The 11,987-nt window shown below is 46.8% G+C and overlaps 1 protein-coding gene across 1 annotated transcript in view; it reads right to left on the bottom strand.

Annotated features, from left to right (window-relative positions):
- Positions 1–300: 300 nt before the first annotated feature.
- Positions 301–11,987, bottom strand: part of LOC138772313 (nuclear factor 7, ovary-like) — a 35,332-nt gene continuing 23,645 nt past the window's right edge. Inside the window, exon 2 of the mRNA XM_069952626.1 lies at positions 301–3,487. Within this exon, the coding sequence (XP_069808727.1) occupies positions 1,798–3,348 (1,551 nt within the window). The 5' untranslated portion in view covers positions 3,349–3,487 and the 3' untranslated portion in view covers positions 301–1,797. The remainder of the gene's footprint in view (positions 3,488–11,987) is intronic.

Raw genomic sequence — 11,987 nt, forward strand, 5'->3', positions numbered from 1 at the left:
TTAAATGATTCTGTAAAAGGTAGGAGCCTTAAGTACCCAACCCGATACAACTCTGGCCCAGGAAGCTTTACCCCATCAGAATAAACATATTTTTTGTATTACAGTTATTCTTCTTAAAAAAATAAATGATGTACATAAAAATGGTCCAATATCACACAAATAACAGAAGGATTACAGGATTAGGACTCAATTGTCCTATGAAAAGCCATTAGTAGATGAAAGAGCACATTTATAGAAGAAGTTTATTAAAATGCTTGGGTGCACAAGTATATGCAAATTGTTGCTCTATACACCACTGATTTATAGAAGAAATAGAGTACACTACCAGGTCCTGACTCTACAGAAATCACATCAACCAACCAACCACCTGTATGCCAACTGCAGCAATCAAACTGTCTGCATAAAGATAGAAGAATCACAACACAAATCTGTCTAATTAAACATTATGTAGATTTTTAACCATATGTTTTATTATGCAGAAAAAGTAAACACCCACAGTGCAGGGAGAAACAGTAAATGAACCTAAATTATCTGGATTACTGTATAGATTACTAATACAATGTGTAACATAAAAGGATATATCCATCTGGGATACCCATGGCATAGCGACAGGACATGCCATAAGTGCCCCCTAGTGGCAGGTACCACTTAAGTTACATCCTACAGCTATGCCATCAGTGTCCCAGATGGGCATACCCCTTTACATATTAAAATCTTTTTATTAATTTCAAGAAGGAGTACAAAATGTAAATAGATATAGCACAAAATGGCCAAAATCATGAAAAGAATACCATGAGCATGAGGGGGGGGGGGGGGAAGAATCATACATTAAAGGTTTCAGGTCTGGATGGGGATATCCCAAAGGAACGGGCATCTGGCGATGAGGCAAATACCTTCCAGGGGTTTCACATAACATTATGTAGATTTTTATTTCAATACAAGATGTAACTCCAGATCAGTAATGTACGTACACAGTGACCTCACCAGCAGAATAGTGAGTGCAGCTCTGGAGTATAATACAGGATGTAACTCAGGATCAGTAATGTAATGTATGTACACAGTGACCTCACCAGCAGAATAGTGAGTACAGCTCTGGAGTATAATACAGGATGTACCTCAGGATCAGTAATGTATGTACACTGTGACCTCACTAGCAGAATAGTGAGTGCAGCTCTGGAGTATAATACAGGGTGTAACTCAGGATCAGTAATGTAATGTATGTACACAATGATTCCACCAGAAGATTAGTGAGTGCAGCTCTGGAGTATAATACAGGATGTAACTCAGGATCACGGTGTACATACTTTACTTATCCCATACTGATCCAGAGTTTAGACCCTATTACACACACACACACACACACACACACACACAAATTTATCAGTCAGATTTTTGAAGCCAAAGCCAGGAACAGACTAAATAGACAACCAGTCAAAAGAAAAACAGATCCCTTCTCAATTCCATTTCTGGCTTTGGCTTCAAAAATCTGTCAGATAAATCTATGTGTGTAATAGAGCTCTGTACTCTACAATGTTTTACATATCTAATTATGAACAAAAGTGAAAGTGGAACTAACAATTATCTAGCCTATATACATCTCCTCGAGCACACGGTAATCATACTAATAGACAAAAAAAAAGGTCATTTTAAACACTGTTCAAGTGCTTTCTGGTGGATCTCGCATTTCTTTGCTGTATGGAATAGTGCAGATTAACATGGTATTCCATAGAGCAGGATTCTGTATGTGTGAATTATACTGTAATTGGAGGATCAGATTTACCATATGTTGAAACCATCCTAATTCAAGACCCTCATCCAAGCTTTATCACATACATGTATCACTGGGTACAGAGCCTCTGTGAAGGTGGTACTGAGGGTATATAAGTGCTTCATTGAGTTACCCAGCTCATAAAAAGACAGCAGGCCAGCAGTATAATCCAGATATATCCTCACTTTATAGCTGGAAGGTTTGAACGATAATTTGATTTCGTTCCCATCATGTCTCATTGAATACTCATTCTGACGGCCGCGCAGACCCCATGACTTGTTATTATTTCCTATTCGAGAGTATTCTCCTTTTCTTTCTATACTTTGATAAGTCATTCCAACTCTCCATTCTCCCTCTGTACTTCCTTCTACATCCCAGTAAAGTCTAATGCCAGAAAATCCCTTAGAGCCTAAAACTCTTCCATATTCAAATCTCTCGGGGTTTTCTAGACGACCCAGATAGGTTTTTGAGTAGGAAGCGGTTTTCAGGTCATCTGAGATATGTACATCATTACAAGCGGTGTCCACATCCAGTAATATGCCAGAAGCCTCCTGCACATAGTAACCCTTCTGTAGGCCGGACATTATGTCCATCATACCAGAGATCAGGGTGTTTATGATCAGATCTTCAGCCAGATCAGCAGCTACCGTCTCTTTCAGGTTCTGGTCACCATCCTCGATCACATCAGTAAAGTCCCGTCTGTCCGCTTGTATGTAAAGAAAGGGATCCGACATCTGACATAGGTCTTCTATAGAAGATATTTCTCTGGACAGATTGTCCTTCTTTGATTCCAGCTGTTGGATCAGATCAGAGACAGACAGTGACACCTGCTCTTGTTGTTTGGAGATCTCATTCAGAACATGATTCTCCAAGTTATCCACTTTCATCCGGATCTCTTTGAACTTGACAGCGACTCTCTTTACAATACCAGCTGCTTTTTCTGGGATCTGCCTCAGATGGTCTTGGAGATCATGGATTCTCTTTTCCGTGTCATCCTTTTCTTTAATAATACGATCTTGAAGAGTCCTTAATTTAGTTTTTTTCTGGTTTGAGGCTTCATTCAATAATTCTACTTGGTGTCCTCTGTGCTTGTCACCCAGGCAGCAGGAGACGCATAGACACTCCGCATCCTCGGTGCAGTAATACATGAGGACAGTCTTGTGGCGAGAGCATTTACTGTTCCTGAAGGACTTTGTTGGTTGGATTAGGACATGTTGAAGGGACTTGCTGTGTACAGTCAGGTGAAGGTCACACAAAGAAGCTTCACACCACAGGCAGGTTTTAGAAGCAACCACAGGTGTGTGAACACAGTATGTGCAGAATATTTCTTCCTGTTCCTCCTGAGAAAGGACGTGTCCTGCTATGTTACCTAATGTGGTGTTCCTCTGCAGCACAGGACGCTCCGGGAATTCTGCTCTGCACTGAGGGCAGGTATAAGCGGCAGATCCTTTCTGAGTATCCAGGACATTCTCAATGCACTCCCGGCAGAAGTTGTGTCCACAATGAAGTGTTACCGGATCGGTGTAGAGGTTCAGGCAGATTGAACAGGTCAGCTCGTCTTTCAGGTCAGCAGAAGCCATTGTTGTACGGTAACAGGATGGACACAGACTGAAAACTTCTGCAGGGTGTGTTGTAATTTAACTACACGTCTCTAGGTGGTTTGTCGTGTCATTACTCCCTGTTAACTCCTTGTATTCCTCCAGAATGGCTAAATGTAACCTAAAGATTAGACGAATAGAGGTAAAAATTTGTTAAGGCATGTATGCTGCTGCTTTCTTTTTGGTAACATTTATTACTTTCCTTCTGGGTAAAAATTATAAGAGGCATTAACTTGTCCTTGACATTTAAGAAAAATGTTTTAACAGGTCCTAGAGCAGTGTTTCTCAACCTTTTCAAGCCAAGTACCCCCTTGCGACGAGATGCTCTAGCCGAGTACCCCCAAGGATGCCATCCATTAATAACATTGCCTCAGGGTAGATTTACGAGTACGTTTCACAGCAAAATACACTGCGATACTCTGCACTGTTATGGCCTATGGCGCTGCATTCTCAGAGGATTTTCATTCTGCTGCGAGCATGTACCCACTGCCTAATTAGCTGCCGGCCCTTAACAGATCATACTTACCTGCCTGTACTTCCACCTGCTTCTCTGGCTCCAGGCACACTGACAGCCCGCTCATCCAATCAGTGGTTACGGTGGGACAGTGCACAGATTTGCTGAGCAGGCCATCAGTAAACTGAGTGCCAGAGAAGGAGGGATTTATCCCACAGAGCTGGATATGTCCCCATGTAGGCAAGAGGCCTCCTATGTAGCCAGATCTCCCTGATGTAGTCAAGATACCTCCCCCTATATAGCCAGATACCTACCCCCTTGCAGCCAGACATCTCCCCATGTAGTTAAGATACCTCCTTCTATAGCCAGATACCTCCCCATGTAGCCAGATATAAATTTTCCTTTTCTTCTCCATCTGGCCCAGACCACCATGATGATTTCTTGCAGCTACAATTTATCTCTTGCCAGAGAACCCGTCGAACATCTTAGGTGCCACAGTTTTCCATTAACTTCCCTCCCTTTTTTCCTACCTATAGGCTCCCATACAGTAATAATTCTGCTCTTTGGTGTCATGCGCTGTAAAGTGAGTAGGTGTGTGGGTTGTCACCGTATTTAGGATCCCTCATTTTAAAATAATATCCCCTTCTATGACCCCCCCATATAGTGATAATGGCCCCTGTTCTGCCCCCATAGTAATGCCCACCACTCTACTCCCTCCCCCTCCTGCCCTAACATACAAAAAAAAAATATTCACACTCACGTAATCTGGGCATGGAGCAGGTCTTCCTCTATTCTCCAGCCTCTGAGCCACGAAGAGATCAAGCAGAGAGGAAGAGAGAGGAGGTGATGGGGGGAGGGGGACAGAGGAGGTGATGGGGCACAGTTGAGGTGGTGAGGGGGTGACAGAGGAGGTGGGGGGGGGGGGTGACAGGAGGTGAGGGGGGCACAGTTAAGGTGGTGAGGGCTTCTACCTGGACACCGGGGCTGCCCCATCTTCCGGTCCACATTCCACTCTTGTAAGAGCCCAGGGCGGGATAGCTCCGCGCATCACAATTCATCGCCGGCCCGGTTCTCTGGCTGCTGCCCGGACCCCTCAGGTCAGAATAGGATTCTCCTGCCCAGATTGTACCCCCGATGCTAAATCCACCCCCTCACCTCCTCTCAGCCTCCCGCCGCTCCCGGGTTCGGCAGCCGCAGGGGGACAGCGTGCAGCAGACGCTGCTGGTGCGCTGTTTCCACTGATCACCCTGACTCTCTCCATCTTTTCTCCTGCAGCTTTCTGTGGGGGACAGAGCTTGGAGATGCTGCTGGGGGAAAGATGGAGAGAGCTGCAGCGGTGACTGGGTGCCGGGACACTGCTATTCTTCAGCAATGTCCCAGCACCAAAGTTTTTTTTTCCCCCCTCCGGCATACCCCCTCAACCTGCGGCGCGTACCACCTGTGGTACGCGTACCGCAGGTTGAGAAACCCTGTCCTAGAGGACATGTGTCATACATTTGTCCTCCCGCTGTTGCAAAAATACTATTCCCATTATTCAGATCAAGGAAACGGGAAAGCTGCACTCACCGATCTGATACTTCTAAAACGACTACTTTATTTCTCAAAATAGTTTCGGACATAGTACTGCATGTGCCAGCTGGGTGGCTTATTTTGCGCTTCAGTAGACCATGTACGTATGCCATGTGTTTTGTCGTGCTGCGTCATCAGCTGCTCAGCTGCGATTGGCTGAGCATAACAGAGGGGGGCCGGCGTGAGGGTCGGCCGGCCTCCCAAAGATCACATCATTGTCAGAAGATTACAGACGGGGGTTGACACGAATCAGGTATGTATAGTGCACCACACTTCCATGTCCACGGGAGGGGGTGGGGGAACACGGGGAACTGGGCCATTCACATACATTACAAAGTTGTATAACTTTGTAATGTGTGTTATTTTAAACTACCCCTTTAAACTGCATTGTATGATTTGCAATATCATTACGGTTACAGTTATCCGTATACTCATTTATGATCCGGGCCACATAGAGCTTGCATCCTGCAAGTGACTTTCCCTCAGACACAGTAATCAAAAGGAGGGACACTGTTCCAGCAATACAGTAGTTTTTCTAAGCTGTTTAAAGGGAGCCTGTTAGTGGCCTCTCTGCCCGTCAATCATCCCCACACTGCGTGCTGACAGGCAGAGCCATGACTAGTTGCAGCCCCTCTCCTAGCCTTGCGGTGTAATAAAACGTCTTTTTCCCCTTTCAAAAAGCTACTACTACAGCCTCGGCTGGTATGCTTCGTGAGCTGCACAATAGCTTCATACTGTGCTGCTGGGAACCAGATCAGCACAATCATGCTGACTGGTTCCCTTTAAGGGGTTATCCAACGTTAGAAAAACATGGCCGCTTTCTTCCAGAGACAGCACCACTCTCGTCTCCAGTTCAGGTGTCATTTGCAATTAAAGGGAACCAATCCTGAGAAAAAAAAAAACAACAACAACACTTTTTTTTAAATGCAGGATACCTTTAAAAGAGGATGTACCATCAGGTACATCCAGAGGCATAACTAGGATTCATGGGGCCCCATAGCAAAAAGTGTATGGGCCCCCCCCCCCCAACATACCCACCTGTCTTGGCAATATGGTGCTGTCCCCCCTTCGGCAGCTCTGAGACGCTGTGCTCTGGGGTGGGGGGTGAGGGGCAGCAGGCCGCTCGGAGTCTCTGCTGGTTGGGGCGGCTCTGAGACACCTGCGGGGTGTGGGCTGCTTTAAGACTCTGAGGGAAGCTGAGAGACCCCATTATACAAGATGCCAGGGAAGCTGGGTGACCCCATTATACAGGATGCCAGGAAAGCTGGGTGACCGCATTATACAGGATGCCAGGGAAGCTGGGTGACCCCATTATACAGGATGCCAGGGAAGCTGGGTGACCCCATTATACAGGATGCCAAGGAAGCTGAGCCTGAGTGACTCAATTATACAGGATGCTGGGAAGCTGAGTGACTCCCATTATACAGGAAGCTAGAAGTGATCGTTAACATCCTTCAGGCTGTCTCTTCTCCTCAGATCCTGTTCCGTTGAGCTAATTTTTGATTGAAAATATCTTTATTACAATCAGTCGTCGTCAGGCATACATAAACTGTGACGCAGCACAGTTCAATAAATAAGACAAAACATACTCAGCACCATGGTACAACATACAGCACAGGCTCCCTACGCTATACATCATACCACCCGCTACACTAGCATTCCCGCATACCTTAACAATCCTAAAACAACAAACAATAAAGCAATACAGACAAGTGATGGGGTAAGGGGGGTGGGAAAGAGGGGGGTAGGGAGGGGAAATCACAGGCCCGAAGCTTTATTGAAAGACAACACAACACAAGGGGAGAGGGGGAAGGAGAGGGGTATCAATCCTCTTCTTCCTGGTCCGATCTGTCCATGATGGAATAGTCTCTGAGCAGGCTGTGGACCAGCCTGCGGCAGTCCAGAAAGGACATCCTCTCCTTCTTCAGAATGAGGCGGTTCCTGGCAAGCCATGTAGCGTCCTTAAAACAGTTCATAAGGCGCCAGGCCTCCCGGGTTGCCTCATCGCCGAAATTCCCAGGGAACAGGCCGTACAGCACCGCGCAGTGCGTTAGCCTGTTCCTGGGCACACAGTCACTGAGTTCAAGTTCAAGGGCGTCCAACAGGCCCTGAGCAAACGGACACTGCCAAAAGAGGTGCAAAGATGTTTCCTCCACGAAGGGGCACCGGGGGCAGTACCGCGTTTTGCACAGGTTACGGGCATGCATGAATGACCTCAAAGGCATTCCCCCCTGAATGGCCATCCAAGACAAGTCCTTGTGCCCGTTGGTCAACTTCGCCGAAGCCACATTAGTCCATACAGTCTCTGCGGTGGCCGCAGTGAGCCCTGGAACGAGCTTCATAGAGTCCTGTGCTCTGATGAGCTTGTGGACAGTTTTTGGCTTCCACAAGTCGGGCTTGAGTCCCTCCAGTTGGTGTTCCCTCACAAACTTGACGACGCCCCCGTAGAACCAGGGAGTGTGCCAGTTGTAAGGGATGGAGCTGTCCCACTTGTCCCAGCTCAGACCCCTTCAGAGGGGGAGGAGGAACAGGCGAGACATGGACCTGCCCGCAGAGCCATTCTTCTGTTGCAGAGTCCTCCGCACACAGTCACATACGAAGGCTGCCCGCAGCAAGGTAGGGATATCCGGAACACCTTTTCCGCCCTTGCGGGGTTCCTTGTACATCACGGAGCGCTTCACTCTGTCCATTTTGGAGCCCCAGATGAAACGAAACACGGTCCTGGTGATGGCCCTGCAGACGGTGACATGGGGGGGCCAGGCCTGTGCGGTGTACTGGAGCACAGGCAGAACTTCGTTCCTCAGGACCAATGCTTTGCCCTCAATGGTGAGGTGTCTGAGGCTCCACAGCCCGATCTTCGTATTGACCTTAGCCAATCGCTCTTCCCAGGACTTGAGGGCCGCGCCTTCCTTTCCGAACCAGACTCCAAGGATCTTGATGAAGTCCGGCTGTTCCGTTGAGCTAATATCCCACCTGCGGTGGGCGCTGGGGGTGGGGCTTGCCACGATAAGGACATAGCTTATTGGAACCTACCGGCCAGGGACTGTTATCACTTGTGGAGAGGGGGACACTGATGCAGGACGCCCTGAGTCTGTGTCAGGCGGAGGTGCTTGAGAGCGGGTTGCAGACAGCTCCCTTCAGCTCTGTCTGTGTTTTGCTGTCAGTGCTGTAGCACCATGGAGACAGGGTAGACAGGCCAGACGGGGCCGGGCCCCTTTTGAAGCCCGAGCCCCATAGCAACTGCCTGCCCTGCCCCCATGGTAGCTACGCCACTGGGTGCATACTGTTGAATTTTGCCCACCTTTAGAACAGCGCCGTCATGGGGAAGCCGTTGCCACGGTCCGTTTTTTCGAACCGCGGCCCGGTTCCCATGTACGGCGCCGTTCTATCGGTGGGTCAAATTCAAGAGGATGTACTTGATAGTACATCCTCTTTAAGCTAATCTGCAAGATATAGTGATCGGCACTTCCTAGTATATATAGCTAGCACTGCAGCATGAACAAAGTCCGGTATATTTTTCCTAGTGGTACAATCTCCAATTCACAAAAGTCCATCCAGTAAAATATGAAGTAGTAGTAGGAGAGCACTCACCAACATATGGCAAACTTGCAATCTTTACTCCATCAGACAGTAAAATTCATAGGACAACAGCCTAAGATGCCAGGCACATGCTTCAAGCAGAGTGACAGCTGTTTTGGACAATCAAGCCCTGCATCAGGTCAGTTTTCCATATGTTGGCAAGTGCTCTCCTACTTCATATTTTAACTCTTTAAAGGCCACACACTGGCAGATCACTGGGGATTATGAAACGAAATAAAAAATAACCCACACACCAAGCATGTCAACTGAATAAGATTCCAGCAATGGCTGACCAACCTTATTGGCTGACTTACAGCGTACCAGTCATTAAAAATTACTCTTCAGGACAAGGTGTGTGTACATGAGTAGCAGCACTATATCTCTTTCTGCAGCATATGTACCTTTTTACTTACTCCATAGACTTATGTTAAGCATTTAAGTGTTTTTATTCTCAAAACTGGGGCTAAAACTAAGCAGAGTCTTCCTTTTCTGTTTGTGCTGATAAGAGGAAGCTGCTGTAAAGTGATCTGTACAGCACTGCAACAATGTGTGACACCAGTAGATAAAGAGACAATAGCTTCCTGTGGAATTACCTCTTCAAAGGTCACAGTTCGCTCAGTGATGTCTCTCATTCATCTTAAGAGGACAGAGTCTATCTATTGTAATCTATGTCCATGACCAGGGGCGGGCTGGGCCGGGGGGCAGGAGGGCATGTGCCCCCCGGGTCTGTCTTCCCCACCAATGAGTGGGCCGCGACCCGCGGCCGACTCTCTGCAGTAGTTGAGACTGAAAGAATAGCGCGGCCGGCCGCCGCGCTATTCCCTCAGTCTCTTCCAGGCCGCCTGATCCCCCCAGGAGCCTCAGACGTGCTGTACGCAGGCACGTCTGCAGGCACCTACATCAGGTCCCCAGCGGTGACGTCACTTCCCTGACGCGCCGCTGAGGACCTGATAGGAAAGGGAGAGGAGAGGAGCCGCCGCGCTGCAGCAGCAGGGAGAAGCTGCTGCACACTGAAGATCCGGCCCGAGGAGAGGTGAGTTGTTTTTCTTTTTATTTAAACCCATTAACATGTGGCCACACCGGGGGGGGCTATTCTATGAGGGGGGGGGGTGCACAAGGGGGCTATTCTATGAGGGGGGATGCACAAGGTGGCTATTCTATATGGGAGGATGCGCAGGGGGGCTATTCTATGAGGGGGGGTGCACAAGGGGGCTATTCTATGAGGGGGGGTGCACAAGGTGGCTATTCTATATGGGAGGATGCGCAGGGGGGCTATTCTATGAGGGGGGGGTGCACAAGGTGGCTATTCTATATGGGAGGATGCGCAGGGGGACTATTCTATGAAGGGGGATGCACAGGGGGGCTATTCTATGAAGGGGGATGCACAGGGGGCTATTCTATGAAGGGGGATGCACAGGGGGCTATTCTACGAAGGGGGTTGCACAAGGGGGCTATTCTATATGGGGGGGATGCACAGGGGGGCTATTCTATATGGGGAGATGCACAGGGGGGGGGCTATCCTATATGGGGGATGCACAGGTGGGCTTTTCTTTATGGAGAGATGTGCAGCGGGGGGGGGGGGGGGGGGGGGGGCTATTCTATATGGAGAGATGTGCAGCGGGGGGCTATTCTATATGGAGGGATGTATTGATGAGGATGTTGCTGGAGCATGAAGCCTAAAATGTCTGTCTGACAGATCCCGTGGAGAGGAGTCATGGCCAGAGAAGCATTCATGATGGCCGGAGCCGGATGGAGAAGAAAAGGAAACGTGGACGTCTCTTCATGCAGAGAAGACGCCTACTGTGAGTCACTGAATGTAACTGCACTATAATAACTTATAAGGTCTTATAACTTATCAGGGGTGTCAAACTATGTCCCTCCAGATGTTGCAAAACTACAATTCCCGTCATGGTTTATCTGTCCAGTCATGATGGGATTTGTAGTGTTGTAACAACTGGAGGGATAGATTAGATTAGGATAGAGATAGATAGATAGATAGATAGATTAGGATAGAGATAGATAGATAGATAGATTAGGATAGAGATAGATAGATAGATAGATTAGGATAGAGATAGATAGATAGATAGATTAGGATAGAGATAGATAGATAGATAGATTAGGATAGAGATAGATAGATAGATAGATTAGGATAGAGATAGATAGATAGATAGATTAGGATAGAGATAGATAGATAGATAGATTAGGATAGAGATAGATAGATAGATAGATTAGGATAGAGATAGATAGATAGATAGATTAGGATAGAGATAGATAGATAGATAGATTAGGATAGAGATAGATAGATAGATAGATTAGGATAGAGATAGATAGATAGATAGATTAGGATAGAGATAGATAGATAGATAGATTAGGATAGAGATAGATAGATAGATAGATAGATTAGGATAGAGATAGATTAGGATAGAGATAGATAGATAGATAGATAGATTAGGATAGAGATAGATAGATAGATAGATTAGGATAGAGATAGATAGATAGATAGATTAGGATAGAGATAGATAGATAGATAGATTAGGATAGAGATAGATAGATAGATAGATTAGGATAGAGATAGATAGATAGATAGATTAGGATAGAGATAGATAGATAGATAGATTAGGATAGAGATAGATAGATAGATAGATTAGGATAGAGATAGATAGATAGATAGATAGATAGATAGATAGATAGATAGATAGATAGATAGAATAGATTAGTTCTGTTCTGGGGTCACATCCACACACTGATCCCCCACAGAACTCTGTATACTGATCTCTCACAAAGCCTCCAGTATACAATACACCAGGAATCCTCCAAGTACAACAGCTGCAAACACTACAACTCCCAGCATTTACTTACAGTCTGCAGCCCTCAGGATATGCTGGGAGTTGTAGTACATCCTCTGATAACAGCTGGTGCTGCAGAGATTCAGGGCTGATGGTTTTAATATGATAAGAGAACCAAAAGGGCATTACAGCACTGATAACAGGGTCACCGGGTACACAGCATGGTACCTTAA

The sequence above is a fragment of the Dendropsophus ebraccatus genome, chromosome 14 (genome assembly GCF_027789765.1).
Source record: "Dendropsophus ebraccatus isolate aDenEbr1 chromosome 14, aDenEbr1.pat, whole genome shotgun sequence".
Lineage (NCBI taxonomy): Eukaryota > Metazoa > Chordata > Amphibia > Anura > Hylidae > Dendropsophus > Dendropsophus ebraccatus.